General features: G+C 45.9%; 2 protein-coding genes across 3 annotated transcripts; both read right to left on the bottom strand.

Annotated features, from left to right (window-relative positions):
• Window positions 1–7: 7 nt before the first annotated feature.
• Window positions 8–3,623, bottom strand: RPL37 (ribosomal protein L37). Its single transcript, XM_078605575.1, has 4 exons — window positions 3,501–3,623; window positions 2,150–2,285; window positions 857–941; window positions 8–145 (listed from the first exon to the last, which is right to left on the bottom strand). Exons 1-4 carry the CDS (start codon window positions 3,501–3,503, stop codon window positions 76–78), a joined length of 294 nt encoding a protein of 97 aa, XP_078461701.1. The 5' UTR covers window positions 3,504–3,623; the 3' UTR covers window positions 8–75.
• A 3,434-nt stretch (window positions 3,624–7,057) lies between these two features.
• On the bottom strand, window positions 7,058–15,790 carry HYI (hydroxypyruvate isomerase (putative)). 2 transcript variants are annotated; one of them, XM_078605568.1, is made up of 8 exons: window positions 15,522–15,790; window positions 13,254–13,365; window positions 12,668–12,782; window positions 11,796–11,874; window positions 11,053–11,102; window positions 9,818–9,887; window positions 8,174–8,308; window positions 7,058–7,633 (listed from the first exon to the last, which is right to left on the bottom strand). In XM_078605568.1, the coding sequence occupies exons 1-8, from the start codon at window positions 15,736–15,738 to the stop codon at window positions 7,581–7,583; spliced, it is 831 nt and encodes a 276-aa protein (XP_078461694.1). In that variant the 5' UTR covers window positions 15,739–15,790; the 3' UTR covers window positions 7,058–7,580. The 2 variants fall into 2 exon arrangements, with proteins under 2 accessions (XP_078461694.1, XP_078461695.1); XM_078605569.1 differs by having other exon boundaries at window positions 7,121–7,633; window positions 13,263–13,365.
• Between the last annotated feature and the right edge of the window lie 2,924 nt (window positions 15,791–18,714).

Genomic DNA, 18,714 nt, shown 5'->3' with positions numbered 1-18,714 from the left:
GTCAGGATTGTTTGTGTACATCACAATGCTTTATTTCCCACTATCACAGCAGCAGGCGTTACCAACAGGCCACGTTTACGAAGATGTGGTCTGAGCAGCAACGGACCTGCGCGGCTTCGGGGTGGTGCCCTCGCGGAATCCATTCCTGAAACAGACAACATTAAGTTAGAAACTGGGCGTGTAATGATACATTAATTGGCTAAAAGCGATTATTCACAGTGGTTCTCAGGACGTATGATTATTTGCGTACCATGTACGCAAATAATATAAATTACATGTATTGCATTCAATCTAATGAGAATGAAAACTTCTAAGTAAATAAGCAGTACAAATTAAAATGCAAAATAATAAAAAAACACGATTTCATCATGACAAAATTGTAGATATTTCTGATTCGAAAAATATAGCTCAAATTAACGGATTTTTTAACTACCCAGGAAAATTGTTCTACTTTTGTACCAAGGATCCTAAAGATGAAACTCCCAAAAGATTCCTCTTTGAATATACATCCCTATGTATATTAAAAAACTGATTACAAATGACAAAGGAATTTTTTTTGCCACATCTCCAATTAGTCACACATGAAGTTCAGCAAAGATACTAGGTTGTGTTGACAGGATGAGTGTCAATGATTAAGCGCACCGTTGCTACCACATTAGTGAAATCACGTATATTTAGATACCTCACTTCTGTAACACAAGTACAGCACCCCTAACATTCAATATAAATGGTTTTCTTAATTACAAAGTGTCAGGTTCATGTGAGGCAACGCAAGACACGGGCTAGGGACATGTGTACAAGGATTGAGAGTTTTCTTTGTTTTAAAGTGGTGCATGATATATACTGCGAGCTGTACCTGAACCTGCGGAAGACCACCTTCAGGTGCCTCATGCGGCCAGTTCCAGTGGTGTTGCGCCTCTTGGCCTTCACACTCCAGTTGTCTGTGAATTCACACACAGGTCAACCAATGCTGCAGACGGAATAAAATAACTACACTTGTGAAAGCATGGGTACAGGAAATCGTGGTATTTTTTATCAAGCTGCTAAATTACACGCATATGAACATGTCTTCGATCCTCGCATCAATAAGGTCAGTCTCCAGCATATCTCAATCAATTCCTTGACCTACCACAGTACATTTGAGTTTACAATTGATCTGCCACCAAGCACACAAACGAGAGTATGAGTACACACATGAAAGCTTTAACACGTATGCACCTACAAAACATGGCCTGCATGATATATGCATCAGATAATGAATTATAACTACGATCTAATACATGTACATAAATATCTTAAGTCTTTGATCAACATTTTATCACCCGAGACACGAAATCTCAATATCTCTGACAAGTCACATAAGATGTGTAAACACTTAGGCTCTCGTGACTTATATCCACAATGATGCTAATCACCAGCAAAAAATCATACTCAAATTGCAAATGTAATTTTACTCTCCAACACACTTGTGTGCGATATTAGTAATTAATTAGCAGTGTTTTATTACGTGACAAACCTGACTAATTGGCTGTCGGGTGGTGGCGGGTTAACGACATTTATATTTATGTATATGTATGCATTCAACCCAAAAAACGTTATGAATCACATGCTTGGCTATTAAGAGGCACAGCATTTAATGACTCAATTTGTATTTGAAAATTATAAACTCAAAGTACTGTTCGTACAGCATAATTAAACAACACAATGGTCAATTTCAGAAAAAATAGCATTTAATAACAATATTTTGAGGGCCTCGATCTCCCTAAGCCTTTTCAAGCACGCCTTGATAAAAAAAACTCCAATGATAAACACTTTCATAACGGCCGAATTATTCGCATGCGTTCATAGGGAATGCATTTGAGAAGACAAACAACACTTTTAATTTTACCAGCTATGTAACTCTTTCAGAAGCGACCTGGCCACAAATGATAGCGCAACAAAGTGGCTCGTGTGGAAATGTATAGCAGCCAAACACTCTCAAGAGACTCGTGTTTCTAAATGGAGATGAAAAAACACTAGAGGGTTCGGAGAAAACCCCACGCGACCACGGTGAGAAAGGACACGTGCAAACTCCAAATATATAGGCGTCAGGGTCGTGATGCTGCCGATGTTGGGGGCAAACGTGTGGAATGGGGGCCCGTGAACTCACAGCTTCTCTTCCTCTTGTACGGGTATCCGCACTTGGCGCAGAGCGACTTCTGGATGTGGTAGGCCTTGGCACCGCAGCGGCGACACAGCGTGTGTGTCTTGTTGCGGCGCTTGCCGAACGACGACGTCCCCTTCGTCTACACAGAAAAAGATCGCCACAAGGCGGGCGGCCCCACACATGCAAACGCGGTGCGCTTTAACGTACAGTAACACAGCAAAGCAGGGCAAAGGCATCAATCGCAAACACACGGAACACGCGCCGACTGATTGGGGCACGGTTCAGCATGGACTGAGCGTACACATTAGGGCGAGCAAATGTAACCAGCTCTTTCCTCAAATCACTTGCCCAAGGATGTCCCCGTATAGATTGGTGAATGTTGACTGTACTGCTTTCAGCGTTGGGTGGTCAAATCGGGTTGGTCAGGCCCAGTGTAAATATCACTCGCCATCCATGCCGTGGCTGGGAAGCTTCAACAACGAGGGCCGAAACACACACACGTGGCCATTCACACGCAATCCATGTGCTGCTGCGAGGATCTACATCAATAACGTAAGACTAGTGGGGACAAGGCCGCAACATCAATAACCAATTAGAGAGCGAGCGTCCTCGTGTTTTATCAGCCCACGCTCCAGAGGTTACGGCTCAAGTCTTCATAACCCATCCTCCTCAAGCCTTTCCCCCCCTGAGAACCAAACGCGATCATCCCAACCCCGACGTTACTACGACTTACCCACCACACGCCTCTCCCATCAGCAGTAATATCGCTTGAGGTGCCAACAAGTCATTGGCGAAGCAAGCACGCCCCGGTGTACACGACAATTATCAAACACCGATCAAGCTACATTGCCCCGGAGGGACAGACTCGATCGCCAGCGATGACCCGAGGTGCATGGCTCAAGCCGAGACGCAATTCCTCGCTTTCCTCATCCGCCTCGCTTACCACGGAGGGCCCACCCGCGACCATACATCCCAAATGGCGGCCTCATTCAATGGCTTCGCTAATCGTGGTTCACCCAAAACTGATAACCGTCAACGCAATACGGCGTTGACAAAATCGGCGATAAAATTGGCAAGCGCGGACGCTTAGTCGGTTAAAATGTTGCTGTTACAACAAGTACAGGAGCTATATAATCGCGGCGAACGGGGCCGCCATCGCCTAAAAAGTTGACTTAAGCAGTCGCACAAACATCGGGACTTATGCCGCACGTTCCCGAATTCACAGACGCCCGAAATTCTCGGCAGATGAAAGCGACGTCGCTTGGGCACAGCCCTGTGACGGATGCGTTAAGCGGAGGCGAAGATCCGAGGCGGATGACGAGGGATGGTGGTAGGGTGCGGAGGCCACACTTACCATCTTGCCTGGGATCCCGAGCGGAAAAGACGGAGCGCTCGACCTCCGACCCGGAAGAGCCTCCCCCTCCCCCTGTACCGCCTCTGCGCATGCGTGCTACGGAATCTGATACCCCCTCCCCCACACCCGTGACGTCGGGGGCAATACGCTTATGTGAGCTGCGAATTATAGTCTACCTTTTAATAAAACTATTATTTTAAAACGTGTAGACTGGAGGAATCCGTTGAGCTATAAAGCTCTTTTTCACAGATGTCCAGTTGGGCAGGTCAGAATGTTACAACAATTAGGAAAGGTAAACAAATCACTTATAAATATACACAAATAAAACAACTACAGGGAACTTCAAAAATGTTTAAACACTTTTTGGGACTATCGTTTTTATTGGAAAAAATAACGGCCAAATACACTGTAACATGATAACAAATGTGATGTTAATAGCTTCAAAGAGTCTACACTTGTTCGCCATCATTGTCAACGCGTGCCTGGAATCTTCTCCAGGTGGTCTTCAGAGCTCGGAGGCGCATTTCTCGTGGTGTTGTTGCAAATTCTCAGAAGTGTTCACATTTTTTTGAAGCACCCTGCATTTCTATCTTCCCAGGTAAAGCCCACTGAGCTATTGGCTTCATTTCCAGAAGCGACCTGGCCACAAATAATAGCAAAACAAAGTGAATGATTAACTTTATAATTGCCCGTGTGTTATTTTGAACACGGATGGTATGAAGTGGTTGTGGAGCAACCACACGCAACAAAATATACGAATAAAATTGGTTAAATAATAACAGGATATTTCTCTTGTACTTTTGAGTCACTTTTTTGTAAATCCACTGGCGTATGAGGCCATTACCACGCCGTAAAGAGTCGTGGGGATTATTTGACCATACTTCACCACGCTGGTCAATGCGGGTTATGAGGGAGCATTGAGGTTAGTAGCCTGGCAAAGAGCCTATAACACCTGTTTTGCATGCTGGTTGCCAATCCAAGAACTATCCACACCCAATGAATCTTCTTGGGCTTCAGATATCCAAAATTGTCAACCCTTTATCAGTGCCCTCTCTTATTACAGACCAATTCAGACCTTATTGGTCACCCCGTACAAATATCAACGTTCATCACAAGGGAGAAACACAAATAGACAAAAAAACATGACGTTGCCCGTATTGAAACGCCTTTTGGACCTGAAAACTCAATTTCCCTGTACAAGAATATGGGTATACCGTATGGGTTGACAGATATGAAGATCCGTTGCATGCCGGATGATTTGGTCACACGATAATTTGTATGCTTTGTATTGTAACCGTCAAGGAATGTGAACGATTTACAAATGCAGGTGCATGCGCAAAAACATAACACTGCAGATAAACTTATCCCACTTCTACGCGTTGGTGTCTGGAGCGCTATTGTGCACGTATCACACCAGTGTATGCGTAACAACACAAACGAAACTTGTCAGATCATAAAATAATATCTTTATTTCAATTCGATTTCAGTCAAAGTAAAGTTGGAGTACAAAAAAGTACTGTCGATGAATCACATTACAGTATTACAGACACGGGAGATGTATTTTAGATGATTATGGTATTCGGGGTCAAACAATTAACCTCCCTCAAGATTCAATTAATTTTGCTTCAGGATGGTAATTACGTTCAAGAATACAGGGACTCCTCTACTTACGGACATTTGATTGACGAACTTTCAGATATACGAACACACCTGTCCATATGTTCAGGTGCCTGTTCCGACTGGGAGTCGTAAGTTCAACTGCCGCGCAATAGATGGTGGTGGTTGTTCGGTGTCATTACCCAGCATTTCTGCCTGGGCCGCCGCCATTGTCTGTTGTTGTTTTGTCGCTGTACGGTTCACTACCACGTTCTCGGTGCTTTTCACGAACATTGTCAACCCCCATCAGAACATTATCAACCCATATCTGCAGAACATGAAGAACCAGTGGCATATTCATCTACAGGAGATTATACAACTTATAAAGTCATTCCCCGTGTTTAGTGTACATGCCGTACAACATGTTTGGAATTGACAGGAGTAAAGTTGGACTTATGAATAAATCGTCATACGAACAGACCTCTGGAACATAACTCGTTCGTATGTAGAGTCGCCACTGTATTTGTTTCTCTCTCTCTCAACATTGTGGCAAATGTTATAACGGCCTTTAATGGATGGAACGATCACATTAACCAATACCTGTACAGACATCCCTCACACAACGCTCCACTTGCGTTCCTGAAAAACTGCACATAAAACGAATCACACTGTACGAAGCCTATTTTCCCATAGACATGCATGTTATAAGGGCGGGTTGCGTTACCGAAGAAAAATAAAGTATCATTTCATTATTTCAGCCCTGGATCTGAGATGGCTAAGTCCAGCCCGTGGCACTGGGAATTGCCAATGATGCCATCAGAAATATATATTTTGTTATTAGAATTTTTACCATTGAAAATCGTGTTTTATCTAGAAATGTTTTTCTTGAGCGCGTAACTGTGGAAAACATAGCGTAGGTGTGAAGTATGTCCCGAAAATATGACTACACAATCCGCAAAGCCATCACCCCAACCGTGAGGAAGGAGCCATCTGAAGATCCGATCAAAACCATCACCTTACCTAACATAGCAGGGATAACCAAAAAGATTTCCAAAATCTTGAACAATACAAGATCCAGGTTCGATTTAACACAGTGCACACAATTCGTGACCTGATCCTATCTGTGAAGGACAAGATTCCTGACATGCAATATGCCGGCGTCTACAAACTAAGCTGTATCTGCGGCAGCAGTTACATTGGGGAAACCAAATGACATGTCTCGGACCGTGTTCGTGAACATAAGGCAGATCTTAAACACGGCAGGACCAATACTTCTGCCGTGGCTGATCATTACTTTAATGCGGCTGGCTCACATGAAATGTATTTCTCTAAGACGATGGTACTTTGCAAGCCGACTGCCTATCAACAAAGATTCGTTCACAAAGCCATCCATATATACAGACACGGACACAATTTCAACCGAGACGATGGTTTTAAACTCAGCAATGATTGGAAAGATGTCATCAACCACTTTGGGTCATGGCTTCATTTGTGTTTTCTTGTCAACCTCTTCCGTCAGCAGTGTGGATGGGTGTAGCGAGGTGCAATGCCCCCCCCCCCCATCTCTAGCCCCCCATCTCTGCCCCACCCCCTCTCTCTGCCCCCTCCCCATTGTCTGCTCCTACATTAACGCTGGCTGACTGGCTGCCCCGCCCATGCTGTTTGCGCTGCACAAGCTCACCTCTGCCCAACTCCCCCTTTGTTTTGCTCCTGCATTCGCGTGCTTCTTACGCAGCTCGTGTTGCTTGCACAGCTCTTTCCCCCGCCCACTCACTTGGAACCCTTAGAAGCGGCTACATTTGGAGGCTTGCCCCCTCCTTTCTCTCCTCCGCCTGATGAAGACCGCTTGTGTTGCGATCGAAACGTCGTGGATTTTTTTGCTTTTATATTATTTTCAATTTATATGTATTTTTAACTTGAAATTTTAATTAAATTTTACTATTTGCATTTTTTATTGTGGGTTTTTTGCTTTTAGTATTTTAAATGTATTATTTTATTTTTGTTATGAATTTTTTTAAATTGCATTTTTTTAATATTTTACTTTTGTCTTCTAATTAAGTGACTTTACCGAAAGAACCAAGAATATTAATTGCGTAACTACAAATTCACACGATGGTGGGGCGGGGAGGGCAAAAAAACATGACATCTTATACAAGCAATTAATTGCGTGTATTGTTTAGCTTGGGAAAAGTAATCGATTAATTGATGCATTGTTACCCTCTTAGCAATTATGCAATGCATGAAAATAACATTAGAGTCAGGTCTGTACAGGACAGCGACACGGGAAATATATCTGCACTGTGCACACCATATCCAGTGTACATATCGCTATGGCTCTGGCTGCTAATCACAAGCCGAGTCTACCAGTGACCCAGCAAATGTTCAGTGTGAAATTAGGGCCTGTGCAGATTCAAGCACAGGTGGTACAGAAGTTTGGGATTTTCACGTGGTCTTGGATGCCACCCATTGTGAATGGATGACACCTCAGTGGCTTGCTCGCACTTCTTTAAGCCATCCCAGTCCAGCCACCGTGCTCTCTGCACAAGTGAGAATTCACAAAGTCAGATATACAATACGACAACATCTGAATAAGGGATGCTGCCATCGTGTCATGGTTAGCACATCGGACTTTCAATTAAGAGTACATGTGCCCTCCTCAACATTTGATCATTTATAATTGGGCAGGGTACTAATAGGGGTTTTCCCCTTTTTTCTGGCAACAAAACTGACACCGTTTGCAAGGAATCATGCTTACATTAACCACAATACTTGCAGTCAAATGCAAACAAAAAACAATACTCTGATAATTTATGCATTGTCTTTGAAACTGATTGGTCCACACCAGAGACAGCTTTCTTTGGAGCCTAGTCTCATATGGTGTTCGACCAGATGGGCAGGGTAATTAAAGTAGCCATCATAGATGGCTATTGTGGAGGGAGGGAACTCTTTATGGCCTGATTCCCCATCAGTAAGTCGGTCCGATCTCCCCCCCCCTGTTTTGTAGTCACGCCGTGTTTATAGCAGTATTATTTTGAAATGCCCTAAGCACGCACAAAGTCTGGGCAGCGAGTACTCACCTCGTGGCGTGTACTCGCAGCCCACGTATCCCTGGTAGCCGAGTCCCTGGAGGAGGTTGAAGATGTAGGAGTAGTTGATCTCTCCTTGGCTGCTTGGCTCATGTCGGTTAGGAACCTGAGCCACCTGAATATGACCTGGATGATGAATGAATGGGGAACTTAAAACACATTTTCATGCCTGTAAAGCTCAAGGAGAGACAGCGTGGCGAGCCTTTATCTAGCAGTCGATAGACAATGGCTAATTGCAATGACATTCAAAGTCAAGGACACAAATCCAGAGGGAAAAAAATGCTTGAAAGCAAAATGTTCTTAGAAAATAAGTGGAGTAAAACGGGTGATATATCAGGCAAATGCCGAAGAGAAAGTCACCCGTAACGCACCAAATCTCATCAGATCACGGAATCAAAGTAGAGTTGAGCCTGGATTGTGCTTGGGTGGGTGACCAACATGCATACAACAGGTGCTGTAGGCTGCTGTGGCGACTCTTTGTCAACAAAAGGCAGTGCAAAACAATCCGGAGTTTTTCTGCATTTTCCACGCTGCCACATATATGCTCCGTCCCTCCACCAACCTGCACAGTCCAGCATGGTCAAGTATGGTCGACCAGCACATGCATTTGAGACCCTTCTCATCTAGCAGTGGATTGTGCATGTATATCATGCAACTACATTCGTGCTTTCATTAGCCTACAAACCGATGTGCAGGGATTCTTCGAACTTCATTGCCTATACAGACATTCCCTGTGCACGTGCACATTCACGGAATACATAGGAGCTAAGTTATATTAAATGTAGCCGTGTCTGAACAAATCAACGAGGATTTGAAAAGTGCAAGGCGTGCGAAAGAGCATGACCTATTGTATAATGTTGCTAGTTAGGTGCCGGGGTCAAAATATGAAAGGCTGATGTCTTCAACCCGAGTGCCATAATGCATTCACATCGCCATTGCGAATAATTCGGGCACACAAGACATGTATAATGAAAAGGTGAGTTAGGATGTCACGAACGTTCCATTTTTGCACACCTTAGATATACAGGACACTGTTTCTTTTTAGTTCGCAGACATTTTCATGGGCGCGCGCATGTCTAATGATTACTCAACATGAAGGAGACCAAAGGTTATTGGAATATCTCCTACACAGTTGTAGGAGAAAGTGATAATTGCTTGTGTGCACAGCCGCACATTTGAGTATGACTCAAATGAGCTCAGTTACATCTTGGCAACTTTATATTCCTCCCACTAATTACTGCAATTCATACCAATCGTTTTGCACTCACGTTTCATCTAAAAATAGCAGAGGACGTATTTTTTTGTGTTAGGGGTTGAATGTAAGGTCTTTCTTCAAAAGAGGCGGCGTGTTTTTTTTAAATGCAAAGCAGCCAATCTGCACAGGCAAACATTTGACACCATAATAATAGCGAAAGTATAGGCCAATATATACATTAACATAGTGCGCACTCAGGTCAGCCAATTAACACAACGCGCAGTGGGGAAGCGCGCATCATTACCTCATGTGGAATAGGTTACATATTGAAATTATGGCTTTCATTTTTGTATAAACCGCATGCCCACACAGGCCGCGTGATTGCAGCACCGCATTATGAATGTAGGAGTGCAGGGGAGCGGAGAGCAGCTGATTTATACCGATGAGCGGGAAGAGTGCACGGATGTTGCCCGTGAGATTTCCGTCCATGACTTGGCAGTGGAAGATGTCCTGCAGAGGAAGAGGCCAACAGTTCAGACAAGTTAAGCCTTCATGTTTGTCACTGTGGTTGACAGATGCACAAGTTACCAGCTTGTGCATTTTGTACAATGTTGTCAGCAGCGACACCTCAACAATGCCCGCCCCCAAGGTCCGTATTATCCAATAGGCACAGCAGGCACTGTGCCAAGGGCCTACAAAAAAATAAAAAGGGCTTACGAAAAAAATTATTCTGAGCCTGTTTTTTGTTTGGATGATAAAAAATGTAACCAAGATATCTTCTGGAATAAACATATGTATATGGCAAGAATAGGCACGGTGTATTTACAATGAGAAAGAGTCATGTCAATGCCAATAGTTTTTTTTTCTCATACGGTGAGAGAAATTAACAGCGGAGATGAACTTGTAGAGATTTTTTTTCATTGCAAAATTAGCAAATAACATCCTCAAATGGTGCCTTTCGTACAATCTCATTCACAACACAGAGTATTAGCGCAAGGGGAGACAAGGCGGCATTCTTGTCCTACGCGAAGTGACAGCGGCGATAGTAACATGGGCCAGCATCAGTACCCATTGTAGAAAATGATCACTGAAGGCCTATGAAACAGAAGTGCCGAGGGCCTACAAGAATGTTAATCCGGCCCTGCCCGCCCCATCATGTTTTAAGGCATTACAAGTTTCTTTCGGCAGTGAACACATAAGAGGCACAGAAGTATAATGTTATGAAATGTTTCATATATTTTCTTTTTAGAAAAATCAATGCAAACAGATTCCCAACAAACAAGGGCTTATACCACACACTGAATACAAGAACAGTATTATGTGTATGAGATGGACATGATTATTCTGGCTGTGACGATGCATCAATTCATATTTAATATTAATGTTAAAATATTAAGTTATAAAGACATTCGTTGAATTGCATGTGGAGGAATCGATTATTTTGGTTTCATATAGAGTACCTCGTAATAGGTTCACATCACCCTTGCTGCTACTCGTGGCCACGACATTCATTCTATGAATAAAAATAATACATTCTTTGTACTCCGTGAATCATGACAATCCATTGCATTGAGAGGGGCATGAATCGTCACAGCCCTATAATGAGGGTATTTTGTTGGCAATGGTGTGCATATGCGGTGTGTCGTAAAGCCACACACACAAACCGTACACGCACCAGCTGAAGCTTGATGTTGGGTTTATCGACTTTTTCCAGGATGCGCGCGGCTAGGAAAATACCACAATGTGGAGAAAGATTTAGAGTGTATGAGCCCCCCGGCCACATGATTTGTATTTGACACTTGAAATGAATACCACCCTATCTTATTATTGTAGTATTGATGATTTAGCGTCGGGTATTGGATACCATATCCCCCACACTTCCCTTTCTTTCATCTCCTCCTTCACCCCCCCCCCACTTTGGCTCTGCAGACCGAATTGAGGAACAACATTTATTTGATCATGCATTAAGCAACTGTATACCGTATAATATAGCTTCACAGAGTCTTCCAATTGCGTTATTATTGTGTACTACACATTCAATATCTGTGACCAAATTGCAGAGAATTTGTCGGATCTCAGCAAATCTTCGATGCTTAGCAGGGTTGAGCCTGGATTGTGCTTTGATGCGGGCCCACCATGCATAAGTCAGGTGTTATAGGCTGCTCATGGGCTATGTGCAGTAGAGAGCAGTGTCCGTTCAGAAAAACCCATTTTGCTTCTGAACTACGCTCCCCGCATTCACCACCCGCATGGATCAATATGGTCAAATAACCCCCACAACCCACAAGGCCCTCATCCAGCAGTGGATTGATAAAATGGGCTGTTCCACGTACGGCTAAATATGTAATCTCCATACAAGGCATATGCATGCCCACTCTACAACACAGCCACTCTGCTGTGAGCACAGTCGGCCCTCACCCTGACGAGGCGTGTCCAGGAAGTAGCGAGGGTCGGTGAGCCTGCTGTTGATTGGCTCAATGAGTCCAGTCATCCCTTCCTGGCCATTCAGTACAGGCGGGAACGACGCACACCAAAACACACACACACCAACCAATGTACCGGGATAAAAAAGTGTAGTAACGTTCTAGATTTGACGCTTTCGTGACTGCAAGGATTCATACTCTTAGTTCTTTCGGTAAAGTCATGTAGGTAATTAATTTTAATTAAATGTTTTACCTACGTGACTTTACCGAAAGAACTAAGAGTATGTAGTAACGTTATTGTGATGGAGATTTATGCAATGCCATGCAAAACACATGCAAGATACGAGTGTCGCAAGATGAGTAGCTACAACATCAGATATTTCACACATTCAAAAGTTGAATTCCTGAGTAAATGCCCATTGAGCGATATAACTATTTTCCAAGTGCAGCTAGGCATATAGTAAGTGAGCCTGGATAGTGCTTGTATGGTTGACCGCCATGCTCAAACAGGCTGGCATAGGGCTGCGGGGGCCAAGGTGAGGATGGGAGAGGACAGTGCTGCAAAATCTATTGTTGTACTTCATTTTCTCCCACATCTATGCTCCCTGCCTTGACAAACCCTCACCGATCAATTGGGTGAAGGGTAGTCAAAATTCCCCACAACTCGCACGGTATGTGAAGACCCTCATCTAGTAGTGGACTGACAAAACGGCTGTCACAAGTGTGCAGACGCACTGCTTCAAATGTGTAGCCCGAGAGGGAATATACACGGGGATAGAGCTGCGATTGGTCGCGCGGATTGCCCACAGTCGCGCAGCGCTTTCGTAAACGTGGTTTGTAAATGATCGTTCGGGAAGGGGCACACACCACTGCGAGCAGGTCAGAGGCTGTGAGAAGGTTGCGCACGAGCGTCGCCTCCATGGCAGGGCCCTGGGCCTCGCGAGTCGCTCCGGGCGGCAGCCGGCCCGACAACAGGTGGACCCTGCGGAGGATGCACGCCGCACGCAAGGCGCGTGTCGTGTGGAGTTAAAGGCATCGGACGTTTCGTTTCCGCGTGCCGGGAGAGCGCCTTCGCGATCGTCCGTTCCGTGTTCTCGAAGAGGCTCCCGGGCAAAGCAGAGGAACTCGGGTCACCGGGTTCACAGTGTGAGAACCACATACATGCACACGGAAATTGGGCTCATTGATTTGCGTGCAACCCATTGGGATGCTTGTGTCAGCTCAAGTGTGTGAATTGTTGCCAGGCTGACAGGCGGAAACCAATCTACACGGGGCTCAGAACACTTGCAGAACCTGTGACTAGTGCAAGGGCTCCTGGGTGTTTCCTAGCGACGGATACTAAGAAATAATAATTTATTTGGCAGTGATGACGTACAGCATTGTGGCTCTAAGGCTTTCCGGAGTGAATGGAGCGACGATGCGGTAGAGCTGTCGGGGTCATTGGGCCCAGCACCTGTCGCACTTCAGAGCTTTGGCGTGAGCGATCGCGGTCTGAAGGGAGTCCAAGAAGTCTGCCTCACGGCCCGGGAGGGCTCCCAGACCCATCTCGCCCGCCGCCACGTCCCCTGCACACACCCAGGGAGTTAAGTTCAGGTGTCAGAGGTAAGAGTGGCGTTCCACCTGTCGAGGCGTCAAACACCATTCACTTTCTCCAAAATGTTCAATCTAGACCTGGGATTATGAATGAGTGAATCGAGTCAATTAATCGACTGCCAGAGTAGACTTCGTTTTTTTTCTGGCCGTTTACTCTGGCCCCTTCAAAAATGGCGGTCGCCCGACATCCTATCTCCTGAAGGCGGGAAACCCCCTACAAGCCACGCCCAGCATAGCATGCCTGATGCCGATGACATTACCGTCACTTTCCATCCAATAGCACACACGTAGGTGGAGACGTGTTCCCCCTAATTTATTACATTCGTGTTATCTGATTCATCAAGTAATCGAACTGATAATCAGCACTGTAATTACTTAACAAATCAGACATCCCTGCTGTAGAGTACTGTAATTCACTTTCTATGCACCCCCCCCCCACGAATTGGCCAATCTTAACTCTCAAATCCCAGCAGGGGGCGATGCGTTCAAGCAACTTGCTAACTCCCGTACGCCTCTCTGCGCGTCAAAGCGCCCTGGGGGCATTACCATTAAACACCACGCCTCCTCTAAAAGCGCCCTGGGGGCATTAACCATCACCCACCACGCCTCCTCTAAAAGCGCCCTGGAGGCATTAACCATCACTCACCACGCCTCCTCTAAAAGCGCCCTGGGGGCATTAACCATCACCCACCACGCCTCCTCTAAAAGCGCCCTGGAGGCATTAACCATCACCCACCACACCTCCTCTAAAAGCGCCCTGGAGGCATTAACCATCACTCACCACGCCTCCTCTAAAAGCGCCCTGGGGGCATTAACCATCACCCACAACGCGTCCTCAAAAAACGCCCTGGGGGCATTAACAATCACCCACGAGGCCTCTAAAAGCGCCCTGGGGGGCATTAACCATCACCCACAACGCTTCCTCATGAAGTACCCTGGGGGCATTAACAATCACCCACGAGGCCTCCTCTAAAAGCGCCCTGGGGGCATTAACCATCACCCATCACGACTCCTCTAAAAGCGCCCTGGGGGCATTAACCATCACCCCCCATCTAAAAGCGCCCTGGGGGCATTAACCAGCACCCCTCATCTAAAAGCGCCCTGGGGGCATTAATCATCACCCACCACGTCTCCTCTAAAAGCGCCCTGGGGGCATTAACCATCTCCCACCACGCTTCCTCTAAAAGTGCCCTGGGGGTATTAACCATCACCCACCACGCCTCCTCTAAAAGCGCCCTGGAGGCATTAACCATCACTCACCACGCCTCCTCTAAAAGCGCCCTGGGGGCATTAACCATCACCCACCACGCCTCCTCTAAAAGCGCCCTGGAGGCATTAACCATCACTCACCACGCCTCCTCTAAAAGCGCCCTGGGGGCATTAACCATAACCCACCACGCCTCCTCTAAAAGCGCCCTGGAGGCATTAACCATCACCCACCACGCCTCCTCTAAAAGCGCCCTGGAGGCATTAACCATCACTCACCACGCCTCCTCTAAAAGCGCCCTGGGGGCATTAACCATCACCCACAACGCTTCCTCAAAAAACGCCCTGGGGGCATTAACAATCACCCACGAGGCCTCTAAAAGCGCCCTGGGGGGCATTAACCATCACCCACAACGCTTCCTCATGAAGTGCCCTGGGGGCATTAACCATCACCCATCACGACTCCTCTAAAAGCGCCCTGGGGGCATTAACCAGCAACCCTCATCTAAAAGCGCCCTGGGGGCATTAATCATCACCCACCACGTCTCCTCTAAAAGCGCTCTGGGGGTATTAACCATCACCCACCACGACTCCTCTAAAAGCGCCCTGGGGGCATTAACCAGCACCCACCACGTCTCCTCTAAAAGCGCCCTGGGGGCATAAACCATCACACATCACGCCTCATCTAGAAGCGCCCTGGGGTCATTAACCATCACCCACAACGCTTCCTCAAAAAGCTTTCCGCAATGTGGCAAACCGTGGCTGGAAACAACAGCCTCGACATCAACTTTCCAACCTTCCACCACCATCCGAACCACGGCTCAGATAAAAAAAACACAGGCGCGTGGATGCGGGATTTGGTATTTGCATCGGTCGACCATCATCATCAACTTCCCGTCGTCCCGAGCCACAAATTCCGCACCTCGCGGGCTGTTGATGAGCGCTACGGGCAGGGCAGGCAGCGGCGGTCGGGGTGTCTCCTCTGGGCCGCCTGCTCGCCCCCAGTAGCCGTAAGGGTCGGGAATCTCCACGGCATCGAAGCCAGCCGCCTTGGCCGCCTCGCACCGAGCCGAGATGTCTGCCTCCCCCTCCGTGAAGAGCCAGCCCACGTTGGCGGCGAAGCGCAGAGGTGGAGGCATGACGGGCGGGCGGCCGGGAGACGGATGGATCGGAGTGGCCGTTAGGGGGCGCAGGGTGGAGTGTGGCGTTTCTGTTGGGAGGAGCAAGATAAAGTGACAGCTGGCAAGCGAGTCTAGAAAGTGAGCCACAAACAATGACGGATTAAGCTAGTTCAGGACCTGTAGCATCTGTTATAGAGTCCCTAAATACAAAAAAAGATTGAAACACAAATGTTTAACTCGCATAGTAAAGTAATTGTATTTTTTCATTTGCTATACAGCCATATAATACGACAAATCGCTAACCTTAAACACCCAGCCATTCATAAAAGTTGAAGGCAGTATTGTACTATAGTAAAAGAGCAAGTGCAGAATCACCGAACCGGAATTGATAGCTTGAAAGCATTTAACGGGGGGCATTTGAAAGTGTGGGGCCCGTTGCAAATGTAGCTAATGTACTTTTGCTGCTACTCGGATAATCTGGCACTGGCCACAAGCGAAAATAATTAAACGGCGGGCCGGTATACTGGAGTTCATAGTTGATGGCCTCGCATGTGCCACTAACGAATATATTTCACCGTGCCGCACTGGTCACATTGAATCGCACGGCATGCGTTCGATCTCGTGAGATTTTGGAAGCTAAAGTAGGGTTGAGCCTGGATAGTGCTTAGTTGAGTCGACCACCATACATGTTGCGAAGCTACATGGCGAGCAGCAGAGGGCAGTGCGAAAGATAAAGTGTACTCTTCTTCTGTGCTTCTTCCAACGTCTATGTTCCCTTCACAAGCCCGCAGTGAGTGAGGCGGTGAAGTATGGTCAAAGTAAGATCATAATCACTGGGTAAATGAAATTAATATTTTTGACAGTACCCGTTTCACAATAATTCACAGTCATTTGTCCAATCACTGCTGAATGAAGAACTTCCCACGCCATGTCGGTTATGGGGGTTGTTGCGTAGCGGTCAACACCAGTGATGAACTCTAAAGCTCTCTTTCACAGATGTCCAGGAGGGGCGGTTAAGAACATTACAACCACAAACAATACAATAATATGATAGTAGTGCCAAGTACAATAAATGTAAACAAATCACCCAAACGCATACAAATAAAACTAAACCATCCCCATACTACCAGGTATTAACTTATTTTTCAACTTATTTTTCAACTTATTTTTCAGAAGCAACCTGGCCACGCATGATAGCTCAACAAAGTGGCCCATCATTTGGACATTTAGAGCAGCAGCATTATCATCATTTTCAACAAACGTTTCACGAGACGTTTATCCTCTCTGCAGGAATTGTATTTTTTTAAAATCTTACATTCTCCTACGCGATTAAACATGTGCCTGAGAAGTGGTATGGCTATCAATTGTGTAAGGCGATACAATTGTACTTAGGCACTTCCGATCAGAGGGGTTCAGATGCTGGGGATACGAAGATGGGGGGGGGGGAGATTGGACCCATGTCATGCACGCTACACTGCTGTCTGTGAGGCAGTGTTTGTTAATAACATAATATATCATGTATATTGATAGCCTGATTTTAAGCTGCATTCCCCAGAATCTTACGTAAAGTGCTGCCCTGGTTTTATGTTGCGTCGCTGAATGAATCGCATCTGAATCGCATCACATTGTGCTCAGGGTTGACTCAAGGTACCCTTGAAACCACAGTTACCGAAGGGGTTCTTGTGAGCAAATGCGTCATCCTTTCCCCTCCCAAAGCCACCCTCCCTCCGCTCCTACAAGCTCCACTCATCATAAACCCTGGGGCCCATTAGGGTCCTCTTTTTTCTTTCACCCCCGGCGGGTGGTGGTGGGGGGCTGAAATTGCTTCTGCTTACCCTACGTGGGGGTCTTCCAGACAATTTTTGAGAGAAGGAATTGGTTAATAGTGGAATACAAAGAGAACAGAGGTCACTTCGTCGTGGAATCGATTCGATTTTCTTTATTTAACTAAGAGGGGGGGGGGGAATTGAAATTCATTTCCCCATTTTTAAAGGGAGACCTCTTCACACGCATCCTTTTGTGTGCTCATTTAATAACGTAAGAATGATTTGTACAAAAAAACGCTTTTTGCAAGGACCTACTCACATGCATTGCTCACGATCCTATTTGAAAGAAAATTGAACGAGACCTTATAAGTATAACAAATGACGCATTCTGGAGGAACGCCTGCGACACTGGTGACAGTTGTCTACACCGAAGGCGACCTCGCATGAGACCAGCTGGCCTAGAAATCTGCGCAACCAGACATTCATCCGACCCAAATTATAGTAATTTGCACCCAAAACTGAATTAATATGCTTTATTTAATCTGGGATTTAAAGGGTTTTTTTCTTTTCGTATCGTTCACAGTTAATTACAAAACAATTATTCACAGTATGTGTATGTGCTTTAACATAAATTCACTCGAAGCTGCGCATATTTCTGATGTTTTCTTTTCCAGGATGAATCATCATTTGCCACCACGACATGTATGATTTGCCACAAACCCAAAGCACATTCTCGAGAGCGTTCTGTAAGAACTGATTTCATACAAATTTCCTTGGTTCAATTAGCCCATTCGGCTACTGACCTCCCATGCATGCGGGAGTGAGTTGAAATGTTACCTTTTACTCGGGAGTGAGTTGAAATTTTATCTTTTACTCGTAGCTTATTTCCAGCCCGAGGTGTCGGGGGCTCAGTCCCGAAATATATTTCCCTCCCCGCCCACCCCGAACACCGGGTAAGCATCGGGTGAGATTCTATTTTCATGGAGAACTGCCTGCAAATTCAAGCAGTAGATCTGATGTTATTGTGTTTTCAGCACGCGTGAGTTAATTGAAGGCAGCGCTAACACCTACAGGCAGGTGCGTGCAAGATAACTCATAGGATGTCCTACAGGGGTTTTGCAATGCGCGCCAAGTGTGAATTTCCAACTCAAAGGAGTGAAACCGGATTGCTGTATTTTACAGATTATAACATGCTCTGGAAAATAAGACGCAAACGTAAAACATTTGC

The sequence above is a fragment of the Lampetra planeri genome, chromosome 24, assembly GCF_965212315.1.
Source record: "Lampetra planeri chromosome 24, kcLamPlan1.2.h2, whole genome shotgun sequence".
Taxonomy (NCBI): domain Eukaryota; kingdom Metazoa; phylum Chordata; class Hyperoartia; order Petromyzontiformes; family Petromyzontidae; genus Lampetra; species Lampetra planeri.
This window is presented reverse-complemented; position numbering and strand designations above follow the sequence as displayed.

What these genes read in the sequence shown, in the direction of transcription:
- HYI (XM_078605568.1), bottom strand. Translation starts at nt 15,738, where the DNA reads ATGCCTCCACCTCTGCGCTTCGCCGCCAACGTGGGCTGGCTCTTCACG. An exon ending in CCTGGACACGCCTCGTCAGG is followed by an intron (nt 11,103 to 11,795) that starts GTGAGGGCCGAC and finishes GTATTTTCCTAG; the next exon opens with CCGCGCGCATCCTGGAAAAA. An exon ending in TGCACTCTTCCCGCTCATCG is followed by an intron (nt 8,309 to 9,817) that starts GTATAAATCAGC and finishes TTCATCATCCAG; the next exon opens with GTCATATTCAGGTGGCTCAG.
- RPL37 (XM_078605575.1), bottom strand. An exon ending in GTACAAGAGGAAGAGAAGCT is followed by an intron (nt 942 to 2,149) that starts GTGAGTTCACGG and finishes GTGAATTCACAG; the next exon opens with ACAACTGGAGTGTGAAGGCC. An exon ending in GTGGTCTTCCGCAGGTTCAG is followed by an intron (nt 146 to 856) that starts GTACAGCTCGCA and finishes TGTCTGTTTCAG; the next exon opens with GAATGGATTCCGCGAGGGCA.